At 41.0% G+C, this 21,668-nt stretch overlaps 1 protein-coding gene across 1 annotated transcript in view; it reads left to right on the top strand.

Annotated features, from left to right (window-relative positions):
• Window positions 1-526: 526 nt before the first annotated feature.
• The window catches only part of LOC124797964 (RNA polymerase II subunit A C-terminal domain phosphatase), a 70,441-nt gene continuing 49,299 nt past the window's right edge, over window positions 527-21,668 (top strand). The window contains exon 1 of the mRNA XM_047261127.1: window positions 527-756. Within this exon, the coding sequence (XP_047117083.1) occupies window positions 539-756 (218 nt within the window). The 5' untranslated portion in view covers window positions 527-538. The remainder of the gene's footprint in view (window positions 757-21,668) is intronic.

Here is a 21,668-nt window from a genome sequence, read left to right on the forward strand (position 1 = left end):
TTGTATCTGTAAAAAGTGGCTGAGTTACATAAAATAACACTGGGGGAAGCCAGAGTAACAAATTGTGACCCACTCCCCCTCCCCACAAAGAACCGTCTCTCGGTTACGTGCCTCGTTGAAAGAAACACGAGCGCAAATAATGAGTTTCCTGCAGAAAATCACCTCAAGATATATTAGCAATACATTTACTTTCTTCCAGCTGTCCCCGTTTCTAGATATTTAGATTTTAAAAAAGAAGGCCCGTTCCTGACACCGTGAATGTTGGTGACGCTGTACCCTGTTCAAAGTTACGACTTTAATTAGAACTCATAATGCCATGCTGTAAATCGTGTCGTTAACTGGTATGTTGGGTACCACATGCAGTCCGCCGAGCGTCATACGAACACGCTGCGCTGTGTTGTTAAATTCAAATTACGCTCGAAAGTTTGCGACGTCGTGACGAAACACGTCGGATTGGTCACCAGTACGTCAGTTCCGCCGGAGCCATCCAATAGTGTGTGAGGTAGTATTAGAAAAACAAAGCAGACATTCAGTCAACATGGGCGCAAAAGGCGTAATTGTGTTCCCGCTTGGAAAACCAGCAAAACTTTTAAAATGGGCCGTGGAGGAAGGATCTTTCGTTTCTATAGGTCGTGTGCTACTATTTTACAACCTAAATGTGGATGCAGAGAAACCGACAGAACAAAAATTGAAGGCAAAGACCGTGGGTGTAATTCGAAAGCTGTTGGTGAAGGAAGGCGAAATAATCGAACCAGGGTATGTAACTTACTTAATTAATGTTGTAGCGTGGTGCCTTTCGTAATCTGTGGTTGAAATTCATATTTTCATTATTTTATATGCCGTAATACTTGTTACACTAGCAGTATTATTGGAAATTAATTGTCGTGGGAGCAAGGAAATCAGTGTCGTGAATGAGTAGCGAAGTGGCACGATGTAAACAATAACAACAACAAAAGCATCATTGTGTCAGCGTTAATGTTGATGTTAATCAGAACTGGCATGACTGACGTGATCAGCGTACGTTAAAGTTTACCATTTTAACTGGTTGCATTCGGAAATTAATTTGACTAGTGACCGAAATATTTATTGACACAGCGAGTAAAATTATTCCTCGATACCGAGCGTTTCTCCACCAGTTGACTCTAAAAAAAATTTAGAAGTGTACTTAAATGCCTATAGTCATGCTGACAAAAAACATGAAGACATTAATCACTAATAATTAATTTGCATCGAACTATTAGTGGAACAGTTGTGAACAGCATTTCATAACAGTGGTAACTCGTACATTGTATTGTAGGCCTTAGCGTGAATTCTTTTTTAAGGTACATTTGAAATAAATTCTCGACATCGAGAATAATTAAAGAAATTGTTTGGTAAACTATCACAGTGGCTGTCATTGACCTATAAATATGCCTTCTCATTATTCCAATATTTGTGTAATACTAAATGGCGATACAATTATTAGTATACATTCTGCTCTGTTTTCTTGTCATGGGCTATACATCATTCTTCAAGGAATTACCTCCCACATGAACATTCTCTTCGTTTGTTGTGGACTGCAGGCTTGGATAGATTTGTCTGATTCAAGAACAACTTGGTTTCTGGATTTTGTTTTTTCTAAGTGTTCCATTTTTATTGCACAGATGAGTGTGAATATAGCTTTCTGACAATTTTGGCCCTGAACTATGGTCTCATAGTTAGAGTAGAGATATCATATCTTCATGTAGTAAACCATAGTATGCAAACCGTTCCTACATTTTTATTTAAGATTGAATGAATTCGTCAGTAAGACCTTTAAATAAAGTTGAAGCATTCATTCATACTCAAATTAAAACTAAAGACACATCAGTGTCATCTGTATCATTATCACTGATTCTCAAGTAGGCTTAGTCTTTGCTCTCCTGAGTATTTTCTGGCTTCGAGAATACTGGCATCAGCATTATTAAATATGTGCTTATTTGTAGGATGCAGAGGTGTAGTCCACTACTCAAGTATAGGCAATCATTTTTTTGCATGGTATTAAAATGGACACACGCACATGTCCAAACATATATGTGTCCATCATGTTAACACCATAAACCAAGTAATTAGTTTTACAGGTATGGCAGAAATGACAGGTAAGATATTGCTTGACCAAGTGGCATTGTGTTGTCCTAGTACTTCATAAAGACAGTAAACAGGGAACGTTAAACTTAAAACCAGATTGTTAATAGGGGGAGCAAAGTACATCGATGAAAGTATTTTGCATCTAGTGTATACCCTTCAGTAAGAATTAGCCTACCTTGCAGTTTTATGTATATACAGGATGTCCCAGGAGGTGTTGTCGATATTCAGGGATATGACGTGAACAACCATTCGAAGCAAAAAAGTCTAGTGACCATTTGCTCTAAAATGCACAGCTTAAGAGTTATGAACACTTCATCTTTCAGGTGTGAACTAAATCTCTTTTACTTCAGGATCTTTGCTTTCCATATTTTGAGAGGTGGTAGTATGGACCAAAACAAGAAAAAATATCCAGTAAATGTGGGCTCTAAAGTGCATAGATTAAGAGCTATGAGCACTTGCTCGTCTTTGCTGCTGTGAAACTCATCTCTTCTACTGAACTACTGTGCTACTATACTACTTTGCTTCGAATGATCATTCCTTTTATGTGTAGATCTAGACTCCTGAATATTGACCATTTCTGTCTGGACATCCTGTATAAGACTGGTATCTATTTACATCTCTAGTTCCATAGGACCAAATTGAGAACCAAATCTCCAAGGTCATTGACCATGTCAGTACATGAAATTACAACATAAAAGTAATAACAGATAAATAAAATGTTTATGAACCCAAAAAAAAGTCATCCATAAGTTTAAGTAAACGCAATAAACAATATTACGTAGGCATCAGCTAAATTTTTCAAGGAACTCCTCGACGGAATAGGAGGAGTGACCCATGAGGAAACTCTTCAATTTCGATTTGAAAGTGTGTTGATTACTGCTAAGATTTTTGAATTTTATGTGGTAACTTATTGAAAATGGATGCAACAGTATACTGCACACCTTTCTGCACAAGAGTTAAGGAAGTGCTGCAGTCAAAATGCAGATTGGATTTCTGCCTAGTATTAACTGAGTGAAAGCTGCTAACTCTTGGGAATAAGCTGATACTGTTAACTAGAAATGACAGAAAAGATTATATATATTGAGAGGCCAATGTCAGAATACCCAGACTAGTGAACAGGAGTTGACATGAGGTTCGTGAACTGACACCATTTATCGCACAAACTGCTGAGAATGGGAAGAGTTATCCCAAAATACGAGGGCATTTCGAAAAGTAAAGATACAATGGCTCACAGTCCTTAAATAGAACATTTATTTAGAAAAAGACAGTTACATCTTATTAACTGGATTATTTGTTATTTTTCGACATAATCAACCCCGTTATCCAAACATTTGTTAAGTGGGTGCACAAGCTTTTGTATCCCACAGTCATAAAAGGTTGCCGCCTGTTGTCGGAACCACATTTCAACTTCATCTTTGATCTCTTCATCATCGTGGAATGTTTTTCCACCAAGATGTGACTTCAGGTAACGGAAGACATGGAAGTCGGTGGGCGCAAGGTCTGGGCTGTATGGCGAACGGTCCAATACGTCCCATTTGAATTGTTAGAGTAGTGCTTTGGTTACGAGCACTGTGTGAGGCTGAGCGTTGTCATGAAGCAAGCGGACTTCACTTGTCAGCATCCCCCTACGTTTGTTTTAAATTGCCCTTCAAAGACATTTCAAAGTCTGGCAATATGCAGCAGCATTAATTGTCATTCCAGGAGGCATAAATTCCAACAGAAGAATGCCTTGCCTGTCGCAAAAAACAGAAGCCATGATTTTCTTCACTGAAATTGATGTTTTGCATTTCTTGGCTTTTGGTGAATTCAAATGGCACCATTGCATTGATTGTTGCTTGGATTCAGGTGTATGGCGATAAACCCACGTCTCGTCACCTGTCACAATGTGATCAAGGAACTCATCACCTGCTTCAGCATAGCGTGTGAGGAAGCCGAGTGCAAAGCCCATCCTTTTCTTTTTGTGTTCTTCTGTTAACAGTTTTGGAACCCAGCGTGCACACAATTTCCTGTACCCTAACTTGACAGTCACACCATCATAAAGAGTTGTCATTGACACGTCTGGTATGATCTGATGCAATCCTTTCAATGTGAGGCGTCTATTCACATGAATTGCTTCCTCCGTTCTCCGAAGAAGGGTATCAAAGATCACAGATGGCCGACCTGTTCTTTGTTCGTCATGAACATTGGTCCTACCTTCAGAGAAATGACGACACAATTTCATTACATTTTGTCGATTCGTAATGTTCCCGTAAACAGAAACAATTTCTTTGTGAATATCTGCTGGTCACTGACCTTTTGCATGAAGAAAACATATGACGGAGCGCACTTCGCATTTGGCGGGATTCTGAATCGGTGCAGCCATTTTTAACGTGACCTACTCCAACCAGATGCAACGTTCAACTGCCGAACGACTGTGAGGAGGAAGCTAACGGTTCAAGGTTAACACCAGGGTTGCCAACTTGCTCGCCAAAACTCTTCTGCTCCTCCCAGGAATCCCCTCAGACCCCATGTCACAGCCATTCTCAACACTGTGAATAATGACATTTTACTGTCTGTTGTTAAAGTAAGAGGTGAACCAATTGTGAGCTACTCCCTGTATTCCATAATGGTCCAACTTCTGGAGCAATATTCGGAAATACGGAAGCGTCCGATCCCGCCCATCTGCTTTGACCCATGACGTCACAAATATGGCGGAAACAAAAACACACACACACACTTTCCACAAGAAGCCTAATGACACTAACGGGACAAGCACGGGAAATGGGGTGTTTTGGGTGGGGGGGCAAACTAAATATAAACAAATTTAGATGCCTTGCGTAGCTACAACGTGTAAGTGAAGACAGCCATGCATGAATACCCACCCACCTCCCCAGGGGTCGTAACCCATAGAAGATAAAAATGCTTCAGTAGCTGATTAGTGTTTTTTGTCTTTAAAAAAAAAAAAAATCTCACGGGATAGAACGAACAGATCCGAAAGATAAATATAATAAACTAAAACAGAAATTGGAGGAAACAGATAATTAAAATAAGTAATAAGTGTTTTTAAATTTAAAAAAAAATCTCACGAGATAGAACGAACAGATCAGAAAAGTAAATAAAATAAGATAAAACAGAACTGGAGACAGCCACACTCAAACCAAACTCCGCGCCGTCATGACGTCACACACGACAACACCCTTACGTCACGGGTCAAAGCAGACGCGTGGGATCGGACGCTTCTGTCGACCCCAATATTCTGTGATAAGCACAATCAAACTCCTTAGTTAAATAAAAAAATATGCCTAGCGTTCAAAATCTTTTGTTTATTCCATCCAGTACCTCACAGAGAGAAGACAATATAGCCTTTACAGTTGTTAAATTACTACTGAAGCCGAACAACACCTTTGATAGCAAATTATGTGATATAAAATGATCAATTATCCTTACATACACTGCCTTTTCAACAACTTTAGCAAACACTGATGGCATAGAAACAGGTTAAAATTGTCTACATTATCGCTTTCTCCCTTTTTATAAAGCTGCTGTACTACTGAGTACTTTAATCGTTCAGCACAATGACGATTATTAAAGGAAAAATTACAAATATGGGTAAGTACAGGGCTAACATGTGCAGCACAGTAATGTAATATTGTGTTAGGCTCTCCACCGTATCCATGATAGTTCTTAGTCTTCAGTTAATTATTGACTCAGTCTCCCCATTGTCAGTATCGCAGAGGAGTATTTCAGGCATCAGTCTCGGAAACGCATTTTCCAAGAGAGTTGTAAGTTTCCCTGTAGAAACTAAGTTTTTATTTAATTTACCAGCAATGCTCAGAAAATAATTGTTAAATACTTATCACTAACAGAAATATTTTTACTGCGAACTGACTTTATATTGTCGATCTTGTGCTGCTGACCAGACACTTCCTTCACAACTGACCATATAGTTTTAATTTTATCCTATGACTTAGCTATTCTGTTTGTGTGCCACATACTCTTTGCCTTACTAATAACTAAAACAGAACTGGAGACAGCCACACTCAAACCAAACTCCGCGCCGTCATGACGTCACACACGACAACACCCTTACGTCACGGGTCAAAGCAGACGCGTGGGATCGGACGCTTCTGTCGACCCCAATATTCTGTGATAAGCACAATCAAACTCCTTAGTTAAATAAAAAAAATATGCCTAGCGTTCAAAATCTTTTGTTTATTCCATCCAGTACCTCACAGAGAGAAGACAATATAGCCTTTACAGTTGTTAAATTACTACTGAAGCCGAACAACACCTTTGATAGCAAATTATGTGATATAAAATGATCAATTATCCTTACATACACTGCCTTTTCAACAACTTTAGCAAACACTGATGGCATAGAAACAGGTTAAAATTGTCTACATTATCGCTTTCTCCCTTTTTATAAAGCTGCTGTACTACTGAGTACTTTAATCGTTCAGCACAATGACGATTATTAAAGGAAAAATTACAAATATGGGTAAGTACAGGGCTAACATGTGCAGCACAGTAATGTAATATTGTGTTAGGCTCTCCACCGTATCCATGATAGTTCTTAGTCTTCAGTTAATTATTGACTCAGTCTCCCCATTGTCAGTATCGCAGAGGAGTATTTCAGGCATCAGTCTCGGAAACGCATTTTCCAAGAGAGTTGTAAGTTTCCCTGTAGAAACTAAGTTTTTATTTAATTTACCAGCAATGCTCAGAAAATAATTGTTAAATACTTATCACTAACAGAAATATTTTTACTGCGAACTGACTTTATATTGTCGATCTTGTGCTGCTGACCAGACACTTCCTTCACAACTGACCATATAGTTTTAATTTTATCCTATGACTTAGCTATTCTATTTGTGTGCCACATACTCTTTGCCTTACTAATAACATTTTTAAGCATTTTACAATACTGTTTGCAGTGGGCTACTGTAGCATGATTGTAACTACTTCTAACGTTTTGATATAATTCCTGCTTTCTACTACATGATGTCCTTATCCCACTAGTCAGCCACCCAGGCTGGCTTTTACTGCTATTACCCCATTTAGAACATTCTAATGGAAAGCAGCTCTCAAAGACCATGAGAAATGTGTTAAGGAAATCATTGTATTTGTCATCTATGTCGTGGGCACTATATACATCCTGCCACTCTTGTTCCTAAACAAGGTTTAAAAAACTCGCTCTTGCCAATGGATTAGCTTTTCTATATAGTTTGTAATTATATTTGACATTTGTTTGAGTACAAAAGCCTCATAGTGTTAAATTTTGTGCATCATGGTCTGAAAGGCCATTAACCCTTGTAGTATCAGAGTGCCCGAGTAGTTATGAAGAATGAATAAAAGTGACTAAATAAATCTCGGGTGAACAGCCTGATATGAGTGTGCATAGGACACAATACTTCGGCAATCGACCACATTGCCATCATCGGGTGCGCTGATGTACTGAATGGCAGTGGGCCGGCGCCAGGTATATCTAGGACAATCCCCCTCCTCTCTCAGGCGCTTCCTATGAGCCAGTGCAGTCCGCACCCCATGCGCAGTCCAGGTACAGCATCCGTTCTCCCGCCGTCTGGGCGCGGCGTCCTAGGTGTTCTCGTTCAGGAGGGTCTGCCGGCACCACTCTCATTATTCTTCCCCGCAGGGCCTACTTGGTGACAGCGCATACCGCAAGATTGACACCGATCCTACCAAGAGGGTCGAGAGGAAGACTCTGGCACTTCTCAAGGATTCTGGCTTCCCTGACGAGATTACCAAGAAGCTACGCCCGAGGGCTGCTGTTCCTCCTAGACTTTACCGACTGCCGAAGGTGCACAAGGAATCGATTCCGTTACGTCCCATTGTCAGCAATATTGGTGCCCCAACGTACCTTCTCACCCAGCACCTCAAACAAATGCTTAGCCCTTATGTTGGGAGATGTACACACCATATCTGTAACTCCGTGGATTTCTTGGGACGCATCAACAACCTTACACTTAAGGAATCTGACATACTGTTGAGCTTCGATGTGGTATCTCTATTCACTAAAGTTCTGTTACAAGAATCCTTGGAACTCATCAGCCAGAAATTTGACGAAGAGACCACCAACCTTTTCAGACAATTTCTGACATCAACTTACTTCTTATTTGATGGTGAATACTACGAGCAGACAGAAGGAGTAGCTATGGGGAGCCCACTCTCACCCGTTGTTGCAAATATGTACATGGAACATTTCGAGGAGGAAGCTCTTGAATCAGCACATCTAAAACCCATCTGTTTCTTTAGATATGTGGATGATACATTCGTTATCTGGCCACATGGAAGAGAGAAACTGGCAGACTTCCTCATACATCTCAACTCCAGACACGAGAATATTAAGTTCACCATGGAGATCGAAATGGATAGGATGCTCCCTTTCCTAGATGTTGTGATTAGAAGACGAGCTGGCGGCACTTTGGGCCACAGCGTGTATGGGAAGAGGTTGCACACTGATTCGTACCTACATGTGGATAGCTGCCACCACCCGGCACGAAAGAATGGCGTGCTCAAAACTCTTAGCTCACACCATCTCCAACAGGGACAGTCCCCAACAAGAATTGGACCATCTGAAGACTGTGTTTCGGAGGAACGGTTACAAGGAAGGACAAATTCGGAAGACTCTACATCCCACACCTGCAGCACCGGCGGAAACTGAGGATGAACCTCAGGAGGAGGCGGCCTTGGCTACTATTCTGTTTTGTGGGGCCTTATCTGGAAAAATTGGACGCATTTTACGTAAACACCAAGTGAAAACCATCTTCCGTCCTCCAAGCAAAAGCAAGAGCCTTCTCAGTAGTGTCAAGGACAACCTTGGTCTACGTAAATTAGGGGTTTATCAGATACCTTGCCAATGCGGGAGTGTATACATAGGTCAGACCATTCGTACCATTGAGGACTGATGCTGAGAACATCAACGGCACACTAGACTGCAACAGCCCAGTAAGTCGAAAATCGCTGAGCATTGCCCATCGGAACTCCACAGCATGGATTATGACCAAACCAAAGTCCTGACACAGACTTCCAAATACTGGGACTATGTCGTCAAAGAAGCCATAGAGATTAGGGTAAGGGAGCCACAACTAAATAGTGACAGCGGTTACATCCTTAGCAAGGTGTGAGAACCTGCGGTCACCCAGATTAAGAAGAAAAAGGATATTTCCCAGAGTGTACTGACGTTGGGGCAGAAGGGAAGAATAACGAGAGCGGTGCCGGCAGACCCTCCTGAACGAGAAAACCTAGGACGCCGCGCCTAGACGGCAGGAGAATGGATGCTGTACCTGAACCGCGTGTGGGTCGCGGGGCGCTACTACATGTTTCGTGCACCTACAGCTACAAGAGGCTCCTCTCCACTAAACTGTGACAGTTGGTCAAATCTATTGGAAATATGCAAAGTGCAACTGTCTGAATAGCTCCTCCTAGCTGCCTTCTTGCCAACTGCCAGTTCCCATTCCCTAGCATCTTTCACCCTCCTCAACCTATCTAGTTCCTCCTTTGCGTATTGTAACTGCACCTGAAGGGCACAAATCTTACGCTCCTGCTCCTCTGTAGACGTATTTCTGCTGCAGATTCTGCATTCCCAGGAGAAGATCTCACTAGAATGCCTACTGCCTTCCCCACTGCATTCCCCTCAGTGAAAATTCTTTGAACAAATCCCACACCATAACCCACTACTCACAAGCCTACGACAAAGCCCACACTTCTCATTCATGGTAAAATTTTACTGTTACTGAAAAAATTGAACATCTGCGTTACTGAAGTTCAGTTACACCAGTAGAACTATTTATAGAACTAACACTAGTTGTCTCGAAATTCACCCTCTACTAAGAAAGCAACAACTTTTATTAATACTACTAACCACAATTAATACCAATACCACCAAAAATTCACACAAAACCAAAAAATTCAAGCAGCCACTGGAGCACTCAATGAAGTTAAAACAGTGAATGAAAATTTTACTGAAATATTTCACTAGAAACAATAAGAAACATCAGCTGAAAACTACCACACGAAATTTACTAAATGACTTCAATGCACAGACGACTAAAAAAAAAACCACAGTGAGCGAATGTTTCCAGAAGTTTATTAAACCATTATTTCGCCAGAAACAGCATGAGACATCGTTGGAAACTACTAAGTTTAAAAACTGTATAACAGTGCACAAACAACTTTGTCAGAACTTAACTGAAGAACCAACCACCGCAGATGCAACTGCACACCACAAAATGTAGGCCTTAGTCCACTCTGTGGATCAGTCTGTTGCTACAACCTTTATTTCATGTTCATATTTATTTGCTATACCAGTTCCCAACCAGAGTGTCATCTTCCAACTAATTTAGATGCCAGGCTGCATTACAGATCAGTCTGTCACGATTACCAAGATTTCGAGGGAGTTAGTATCAGACTCAAACCCATTTGGATGCGTAAAGATTACTATTTGTTCACAATGTCTTGTCTGAGTTTTCATTGGAGTGCTGGGAGCAAGGAAGCAAGCTCTGCCTACCAAAGCCCAACACATTGACATCTGAGGGGAGAGTGAGTATTCAGAGGGTGCAAACTGCAGCTTCTTCATGCAACGATGACATTATACATGTGCTTACTATTTAATCACTACATGTCAAATACTTTGTAATGACTACTGTACACACATGTTCAATATTATTAGATCACAAGACACTCATGGCCCAAAGTCAACTGACTTTACTGACTTCAGCCGATCCAGATCTAGGGTGTCCTCATTCAGGTCATTGTGAAGAAACTATACATAAAATACCATTATGCTGTGATACTGACTGTTTTTTGTCTGATGCATTATCCAAATCCTCGTGAATTACCCAGTTTCTTTTACTTCCATGCTGGGATGTTACGCAGCTAAGGAGGCAGATGGGGAAGATCAGTGCAGTGCAGTGGGAAAATGAAGTGTAAGATGTGGTGCGCCAGTAATTCTGGCTTTTGCAAGCATCATGGCATAAATTGTAAATATTTTATGTTGATTTTATTGTTATAGTTGTTGTGACTACTAGTTAGCCATTATACTCTTTGTTATGGGTGACAAAGGAAATACAACAAATATTTCATGAATAATCAAGAGTGCTAGTTGGCTTCACCAACTTGGAACCAAATTGTCACCTTTCAGGATAATTTACACGTTGGACTATATCACTGATCAGTCTGTTAACACAACATATGTTTCAAGAAAATAAAATAAACACAAAACAAAATATTGTCAGTGTTCTATACTTTCCCTGTCTGTGCACTTTTATCGTCACACACCACAACACCATTATGTCACAGGTTGACGCCCGCTTCCAGTATCGGTAGGCTCAGTTGATTTATTTGTCCCTTCCCTGCAAATGGGTCACACACTTTTACTTGACCACTGAGTGGAAGATGCGGGAAATAGAAGCTTGTGATTCGCTTGTAGCACATTGACTGAGACAAGCCCCACCTCCTTTTCCCAGAGCAACTGGCTTATGGTGTGTAAAAGAAATGAACTGTAATGGATTAATGCACCACACACAAGTGTCGTGACAGTTTATGGCAAGTTGCTCATTTTTTAACGTAATAATAATCACTCTGCACATCAATGCGCATGGGTCAACGCTGTATTTACAGCTATGTAATCTGCGGCAAACAATACTATTATATAGTTAAGGTTGTCAACAAGCATAAACAGAATGAGATTTTCACTCTGCAGTGGAGTGTGTGCTGATATGAAACTTCCTGGTAGATTAAAACTGTGTGCCGGACCAAGACTCGAACTCGGGACCTTTGCCTTTCGCGAGCAAGTGCTCTGCCAACTGAGCTACCCAAGCACGACTCACACCCCGTCCTCACAACTTTACTTCTGCCAGTACCTCGTCTCCTACCTTCCAAACTTAACAGAAGCTCTTCTGCGAACATTGCAGAACCAGCACTCCTGAAAGAAAGGATATTGCGGAGACTTGGCTTAGCCACAGGCTGGGGGATGTTTCCAGAATGAGATTTTCACTCTGCAGCGGAGTGTGCGCTGATATGAAACTTCCTGGCAGATTAAAACTGTGTGCCTCGAGGACGGCACGTGAGTCGTGCTTGGGTAGCTCACTTGGCAGAGCACTTGCCCGCGAAAGGCAAAGGTCCCGAGTTCAAGTCTCGGTCTGGCACACAGTTTTAATCTGCCAGGAAGTTTCAAGCATAAACATTCCTGAAAGGCAAGAAGTCAGCTGCTAGCAGCAATCGCAGAGGGGCCAAGTAAAAGTGCGTAACTTTTAGGTGCATAATGTGATTTTCCAGGGAACACATTGTGTGTAGCTCAAGGTGGTGGATACCAGTCGTGATTGTAATTTAACGTGACAAAAAAAAAACAACCATCTGAGTTTAAAAAATTTAAAAAACCCAACAGTATTTAATTATGAAAATTTAATTAATGCACAAAGTGGTACATAGTTATTTTACAGAAACTGAAAAGAGTCACTATGTTTATTGAAGGCAACTGTTTACTGTTTTAAGAATATGTTTTATTAATGTTGTGTTTTAACTTTTCTCTCAGTGTAAGAAACATACTTAAATAACATTTACACTTCCAGGGGAAAAAAGACCCTCAAACGTGATGTAAAATCCTAATGTCGGTAAAGTACAATTTAGCCCTTTTTGGAAGCAGTAGAAATTTATAGATCTTCACTGATTTCTCAGCTCTTTTTCTCTCCTACCTTATCCCCTAATTTTGACCGAACTGGAGAAGTTTCTCCAGTGGATGCAATGCTAGCAGGGAAATAAATGAGGATTTTCACAAAATTAATGTGCCCTGTTGGTAAACTTCCTTTTTTGCTGATTTCAGCTCATTATCTTCCACCATTGGTGTGGTTGAAACTGTGTTACAATTGCATCAGAAGACACAGTAGCAGGAAAATGATGAGAATCAACATTCCTAAAAGACATAACACTTGCAGTCCACTCTGGATGCATCTCTGTGAGCCAGTTTTTTGGACTTTCTCCATGTTCAGCATTTAATCTTCTTCCACTGAATCTTGGATTTACTATATTAGTAAGACAGTGAAAGGATTCTAAAACGTGTTCCGTTTGTGTATGGGTGGCTTTATTTTATTGTTTAAGGGTTCTATACCAGGACTTTCTAAAAGACTGATTCACAATTGAACAGCTTGTGCAATATTTGTGATGTCTTCTTGAAGAAGATCCAGGTCTCTACAGACCTCTAACAATTTTTGGAGAGATGAATGACTTTTTTATCAATTTTAACATATCCTAGATTATGCTGATGTTAGTAGGGACTTCTTCATAGTGCATCATTACAATTTCTAAATGTTTAGAAGAATTATTGACAAAGGTGGTTTCTTACAGCCGTATGTATAAACAAGCGAATGTGATAGGTTCTGGCTGCCAACATAAGAAAATGTAATTTACCAATTTTTGCCGGTTTAATTTACCCTTTTTTCTGCAGGTGAAGTAATTGTAAGAATGGGTTAGTGTTTTGAATAAATTAATCGTAAGCACTAAGACTGAACTATTTGTCATATGAAAAAAAAAAAAGAAAAGAAAAAAGAAAACTAAATAAAATCCATAAAAACCCAGTCTAACCCATTGAGTATTTTTTTCAAAAGAAGAAAATGCTTGGGTTTTTCTCAGCCCTGATACCAGTACTTTAAAATGAGGTAGTATTACTTTTCACAAGTTATTGTGTACATTATTAGCAGATACATTTGATAATATCATGTTGGGATTGATAAATTGTGACCCACAGCTGAGCCTGAATATTTTGCAATGAATTGTGTGTTATAGTGGATACATATTCAGGAATACCACATTCAAACTGACTGCTATGGTGATTCATAGACAAATTGAACACTTTTAACAAACGATATTGTAACTTAGAAGTAGTAGTGTTGTTGTAGTTTATCCATTCAGAGGTACACATGCAGAGACAATGTACATTGAACGGATTTCATCAGTAAATACATACCATATGTATACAAGAGTGTACAGGAGACTACACAATATCGCATTCCAAATTGTGTATAAAATTCTGATGAATCGCAAAACTGTATGATAAAGGTATACAGTTGACATTTACTTATGAATAAAATTTGATTTCTAACACATCTGTTCACAATATTCATTTACATTAAAGAAAGCACTTGGTTAAAAATACTACTGGCTTGTAGTACATGTAAGAGTTATTTGCTAAAAGTTTATTGCAGGTATTCATTTACACTGTATTGGTAGCTGATCATTAAAAATTTGAATACTGCTTCCTGAAATGATTAATTTTATTTTATTTCTTTTATCTGTCCTGTGATTTTGTTGTACAAACTAGTACCCCGAACATTTGTTTTTATGCTAAAGTGTTGTTGTCATTGCATGTTTTTGTGTTGTAAGAATGGAAATCTGAATTAGTTTGGAAACTGTCAATGTACATTTTTAACAGTGTAGGAAAAGATAGATTGCTACTTACCGTAAAGGTGGTAATGTGTGCGTGAAGTGTGCTTGCTTGTGTGAATGAATGGTTTATGTTTCTCTTTCTGACGAAGGCTGTGGCCGAAAGCTTATGTGTGTAAGTGTCTTATAATTGTGCCTGTCTGCAACTTAGTGTGTTACCTTTATGGTAAGTACCAATCTTATCTTTTCCTACATTGTTGATGGTCCTACCTGAAGTTTCCATTGTTTAAGATACGTTTTTGTACTAATTACATGTATTGCTGAACATTGACTGCAGGGCGCCATTGGAAAGGTGCAGTCATGTACCATCACTCACAGCTTTCAGTTTTCAGCCACCAAGATTTGCACCATGCACTTCTGTCACCATTGTAATGTTCATCCACAACCAGAACTATACCTCGATGACCAATTACTCGATCTCGTGGAGACTTATTGCTTTTTGGAATTGCTCTTCGATGCCCACCCATCTGATGTGAATTCCACATTTTTGCCAAGTTAAACAATGGTGCTGGCTGCACCGTAATACACTTCGATGCCTCAGTAATACCAGCTGGGGTGAGGACTACTCTACCCTCCTGTTTCTTTACAAAGCCCTGATCCTGTCCAGTCATTGGGTTCGACATCGCCTCAGCAGTGCAGTCACTGGACTCAATACACCACTGTGGCATCCGATTTGCAACAGGACCATTTTGAACTAGCTCTGTGTACAGCCTACTCATGGAGGCTGAGGTCCCTCCACTATGGATCTGGTGTCAACAACAGTTATTCAGTTATGCTGTACACATTAGCAGCTTCCATAAGCATCCAAACTACCGTATCCATTTTTCCTAATTTGGGGGGTAGGGGGGGGGGGGGGGGGTCACCACCCACACAGAGACCAAGCACTGGGGTCACAATTGCAGTTTGATTACAGTGTCTCTGCTCTGAACTCAAACTTCCCCACTCTCGCTTCTTGTCAGGGAGCAGTTGCTTATGCTTTCATGGGGTGTATGCCAACCTCAGATGTGTCTCAATTTATCTTATGGACTGAAAGATATATTTGGCCCCTTGTTGTTTTGCTGCCTGTTGCTGGCTGTCCTTGATGCATTTCCGGGTTTGGAAGTGGTGTACACTGATGGCTCAGTGGTCAATGGACAAACCAGTTTTGTATACACACATGCAAAATGTATTGAACTGTGCTCCCTACCAAATGGATGCAGTGTCTTCAGTGCTACTTTGATGGCCGTGAAACAAGCCCTTAACCATGCTCGTCTTGCACAAGCAAGATGCTTCACTCTGCAGCAACACGCTGAGCAGCCTTCGGGCTATAGACCAGTGCTACACTTGTCACCCATTAGTCACAACTATCCAGGATCTTCTTTCTGACCTCCATCAAGTTGGACAGCCAGTTGTCTTTGGACCCCTGGACATGTTGGGATCTGAGGGAATGAACATGCCAACCATTTGCCAAAGTTGGCTACCAGGATGCCAATTTTGGAAATGGGGGTCCCGGAACTGGACCTTCTGTCAGCTCCGTGCATCAATTGTTGGAGTTCTGGAACTCAGAATGGCCTGCCGTGGACTCCCCAAACAACCTGAGGGCAATAAAGGAGACCACGATCTCGTGGCAGTCTTCTCTTTGCACTTGTTGCAGGGAATCCTTTTTCGGCTAAGCATTGGCTGCACTTGGCTGACACACTGTCATATTCTCCGCTGTAAGGGTCCACCTTATTGCTGATGTGATGCCTGCATGAAGATGGCTCACATCCTACTAGACTGCCCAAATTTGGCACTTTGCACAATATCTTAACCTTCCTGACACGCTACCTATAGTGCTGGAGGACAACGCCAAAGTGGCTGACCTTGTTTTATGTTTCACTTGCAAAAATGGTTTCTAATTATCTCTTTGAGATGGAGAACTTTGGCCTCATTGACTGCTTAAGAGGTTGAAGGGGCACCCCTCGCTTGCTTACCCGCAGTGGCCCTTGCTCAGCAGTCTGACCTGACCCCTATCCTTTCCACCTTTTTGTTCTCTTATATTCGTCCTTTTTAAAGTTTTATTGTCTTGTCTATGCTGCTCATTTTGTCGCGGTAATGAACGGGAAGGTGATGCTGGTGTGATGCACAGGGTGCGTCTCCCACTGCATATAATGCTTAGGGGACCTCCAACTGCATTCTTGGCAGAGCGACTCACCTGCCTTACCCCCTCTCACTCCCTTCCTACTAATCCTTGCTTTAATGCCTGTCTCATTGTATATTGCTTACAGTCAGGCTTCCCAAGATTTGCCTTTTGTAACACTCTTCTGAGAATTATTCCTGGTTTCATACTTGTAGGATGATGGAACTGATGACCTCTCTGGTCCCTTTAACTCCAACAAACAAACAAACAACCAATCCACTATTGACTGAGGTAAGTCATGAAGTGGTGTGTATGTACATGTTGGTTGCACGGAACCAGTGCTGTAAGATTACTCGATGTGGAGATGTGCCAGAACATCAGAAAGAAGCTGTTGTGTATGGATGTCACCATAACCACACCATGAAGGAAGATGTTGTGAGGAATGGTGTGCCATTTGCAGCTGTGTAACATTGCATAAGAACGGTGGTTGTAGGAAGATCCAGACTGACAGGGGGCGGAATGATTGTCGCGCCTTGTCAACAATAGAGCTTGTGAAGGAAACTGCATGCAATGGAGATTTAGAGTCAAATGTCTCGCAGAGACCATTGCTCACAACAGCACATAAAGCTGCATGTCTTCAATGGACCAAGAAACACGGACACTGGACAGTAGTTGTCTGGAGATGTGAAATGTCATCAGTAGAGCCACAGTTATGCTTCCTTTCGAGTTATATGAGGTAATGAATGCATCAGTGACCCATCATGACTAATTCACAGTATGTGGAGAGTGTTGTTTGGGCTGGAGGTAGTTCTGTAATGCTTTGGGGACATTCTTCATAGACTGAAGTGTGGGCCTTCATTCAGTATATTGTGAACATGAATCAGTGTGATCATTTCAAAGTTCTCAAAGACCGTGTGTAGCCCTTTCTTCAAAATCAGTGTGATAATGCTATTCACACCTCCATCTTCCACAATGTGAACAGCCATGACCATTGTGCTGCACGCATATGCTCCCAGTTTGATGAATTCCTGGGCATCCTATTGCATCTTGACTGCTCTACTAAACTGCTTAATTTTCATCCCATAGAAAATGTCTGAGATTGTTTGGAGCAGGGGGTGAAGTGTTGCAATCAGTACGCAGCCCTCTGGAACCTGATCAAAAGTGAGTGGCTTCATCTGGATGTTGCATAACTGAAGAAACTTCCGGACTCTCATCCTTGCTGAATTGAGCCCATTATTAAAGCTACAGGTGGAGTTACATGGCACTAGTGGGATGTTTTCTGGGTGTGACAAATGTTTTTGTTCAGTGTGCTTATTAATGACTTTGGCTGCAGTTGGCCTTCAGGAACTTTCAGACATGCTTTGAGATCTTTCCAGGACATTATTTACAACTGAATGTGTTTTGTATATTTTGCCTGGTCAGTTAAGAGATATTGGTGGGTTACATGTGATAACATTGTATCATCTGACTGACCATATTCGAGCATGTATGTGTGCCACAGTGTGAAGACTGGTTTGATGCTGCTCTCCATGCTACTTTATCCTGTGCAAGCCTCTTTGCCTCTGAGTAACTACTACAACTTACGTCCTTCTGAACCTGCTTACTGTGTTCATCTCTTGGTCTCCCTCTTTGATTTTTACTTCCCACACCTCCCTCCATTACCAAGTGGTGATCCTTTGATGTCTCAGAATATGTCATATCAACCAATCCCTTCTTTTAGTCAACTTGTGCCAAATTTCTTGTCTCTACAATTCTATTCAGTACCTCCTCATCAGTTATACGATCTATCCACCTTATCTTCAGCATTCTTCTGTAGCATCATATTTCAAAAGCCTCTACTCTCTTCTTGCGTAAACTGTATATTGTCCGTGTTTCACTTCTGCAGGGTGTATTTTTTTTTTTTTTTTTTTTTTTTTTTTTTTTTTTTTTTTTTTTTCCCCCCCTCTCTACTGTGTACAAACTCTATGGATTGATCAATGAGAGGATACAGAACAAAAAAGGTCTAACGAACCTATGTCCGGAAATGCTCGGTTTCCATGCTACAGACAATGTATTCAATCATACTTTGTTACAGAGACTGCAGTCTAATATGCGTTGTACCATGCTACCACAGTGACGGAATGCAGGTTTCCTCCTAGAGGGTGGTACTGTTCCTCATATGTCATGCCCTACCGCCCTCTCTTGCAATTGTAAGTGGTAATGTTGCATCCGATTCACTTCTCTTGCAGGCTCACCTTGTAGTGGATGTGATGCTGTGTTGTACACAGTGGTTCCGTATTCAAACTGAGAGCTTGCTGACGTGGTGTTGACTTATGGAAAGGCAAATGGCAACAGGCAGTGGGCAGCAAGGTTGTATCAGGAGACCTATCCCCACCCACAACCACCACAGCATTTAATGTTTGCAACAGGAGTTTCACCATTTGTCTGAGACAGGGTTGTTCCAGGAAGCAGGAAATCATGAAGGACAGACCTGAAATGTTCAGACACTAGACTTGGAGGAAAATGTGATTAACACTGTGGAAGGTGACCGCCGTGTTGTACCAGGCAGTTGGCCTGCCAGTACATGTTAAGCCAGATGACCGTGTGGAACATTCTCCACATCAATTTTTTCTACCCTTATCACTTAGCGTGTGCATAGCTTATTAGAAACAGACTTTCCACATCGGGAGCAGTTTTGTTGCTGGTTTCTTCACCAGGCATCTTCCCTGGTTGATGGATTGGTAGAGGGGGTCTGTTTGCATGGCCTGCTCATTCATTGGTTGTCAACGTGTGCAATTTCTGGTTATGAGGCCATCTCAAAAATATTGTGTACGCAGAGCTCATGCCAGATGTGGAGACACTGAAGCTGCATATTCATGCTGCCTTTGACACTGTTCAGATGCAGCGTAGCCGACGAGAACATGACGCAGATCATGCTGCGGCATGTACATGCATTCATCGAGGCTCATGGAAACCATTTTCAACACACACTGTAACTGTGGCTGCATGGTACAGCATGTATTAGACCACAGTCTCTGTAACAATCAGTGATTGAATAAATGGTCTGTAGCATGGAAACCTGTTTTGTTCTGTATCCTCTCATCAAACAATCCCTAGATTTGTACATGGTGGAAAAAATCACGCCGTATCTATGGTTACACTCCAGACAAATACCTTCAGAAATGACTTCCTGATGCTGACATCGATATTCAGTGCTAACAAATTTCTCTTCTTCAAAAACACTTTTTATACCATTGCTAGTCTGCATTTCATATCCTCTCTACTTCAGCCATTAACAGTTATTTTACCACCCAAGTAGCCAAACTCATCTACTGCTTTAAATGTTTCATTTCCTAGTCTTATTCCCCCAGCATCAGCTGGTTTAATTTGAATACATTCCATTCCCCAGTTTCAGTTTTGTTCATATTCATCTTGTAATCTCTTTTCAAGACAATATCTATTCCATTCAACTGCTCTTCCAAGGCCTTGGAGTCTCTGACAGAACATCAGAATGAAATTTTCACTCTGCAGCGGAGTGTGCGCAGATATGAAACTTCCTGGCAGATGAAACTTCCTGGCAGATGAAACTTCCTGGCAGATGAAACTTCCTGGCAGATGAAACTTCCTGGCAGATGCTTGGGTTGCCCATATGGTAAAGCACTTGCATGCGAAAGGCAAAGGTCTCGAGTTTGAGTCTCAGTCTGGCAAATAGTTTTAATGTGCCAGGAAGTTTAATGTCAGTGCACACTCTGCTGCAGATTGAAAATTTCATTCTGGAAACATCCTCCAGGCTGTGGCAAAGCTGTGTCTCCGCAATATCCTTTCTTCCAGGAGTGCTAGTACTGCAATTTTCACAGCAGAGCCTCTGTAAGTTTGGAAGGTAGGAGACGAGGTACTGGTGGCAGTAAAGTTGTCAGGATGAGGCATGAATTGTGCTTGGTAGCTCAGATGGTGGAGCACTTGCCCACAAAAGGCAAAGGTCCTGAGTTCGAATATCAGTCCAGCACACAGTTTTAATCTGCCAGGAAGTTTTGCAACGTCGTTGACAAACCTTATAATTTTTATTTCTTCTCCATGAACTTTAATTCCTACTCCCAATTTTTCTTTCGTTACCTTTACTGCTTGCACACTGTAAAGATAGAATAACGTGTGGGATATGCTACAACCCTGTCTCCCTCCCTTCTCAACTACTGCTTTCATTTCATGCCCCTCGACTCTTATAACTGCTGTCTGATTTCTATATAAACTGTAAATAGCCTAACACTCCCTGTATTTTACCCCTACTACCTTCAGAATTTCATTCTTTGTAAAGAATTCGTGTTAGTGTTTTACAACCATGACTTATTAAACTGTTATTTTGATAATATTCACACCGGCCAGCACCTGCTTTCTTTGGAATAGGAGTAATACATTCTTCTTGAAGTCTAAGGGTATTTCACCTGCCTCTTACAGCTTGCACTTCGAGTAGAATAATTTTGTCATGGCTGGCTCTCCCAAGGCAATCAGTAGCTCTGACAGGCCTTGTTTCAGCTGAGGTCTTTCAGTGCTCTTTCAGATTATTCTTCCAGTCTCATCTCCCATGGTACTTGATAGTATTAAAGTTCATCTCTCTTGTCTAAACCCTCCTTCCAGTTTCCAGATTTTCTTTCTTTGCTTAAGACAGGTTTTCCTTCTGCACTCTTGATATTCATGCAGCTGCTTTACTTTTCTCAAAAGGCCTCGTTAATTTTCCTGTAGGCAGAGTCTGTTTTTCCTGCCATGAAAAATACTTCTAAATCCTTGCATTTGTCCTCTAGCCATTCCACCTTTTAGCCATTTTACATTTCCTGTCAGTCTCATTTTTTAGACGTTTGTATTCACTATTGCGTGCTTCATTTCCTGCATTTTTGTGTTTTCTCCTTTCATCAATTAAATTCAGTGTCTCCTGCAATATCCAAGGATGTCCACTAAGCCTTTTCTTTTTACATACTTGATCCTCTGCTACATTCACTATTTCACATCTCACAGCTACCCATTCTTCTTCTACTGTGTTCCTTTCCCCTATTCTATT

The sequence above is a fragment of the Schistocerca piceifrons genome, chromosome 5 (assembly GCF_021461385.2).
Source record: "Schistocerca piceifrons isolate TAMUIC-IGC-003096 chromosome 5, iqSchPice1.1, whole genome shotgun sequence".
Taxonomy (NCBI): domain Eukaryota; kingdom Metazoa; phylum Arthropoda; class Insecta; order Orthoptera; family Acrididae; genus Schistocerca; species Schistocerca piceifrons.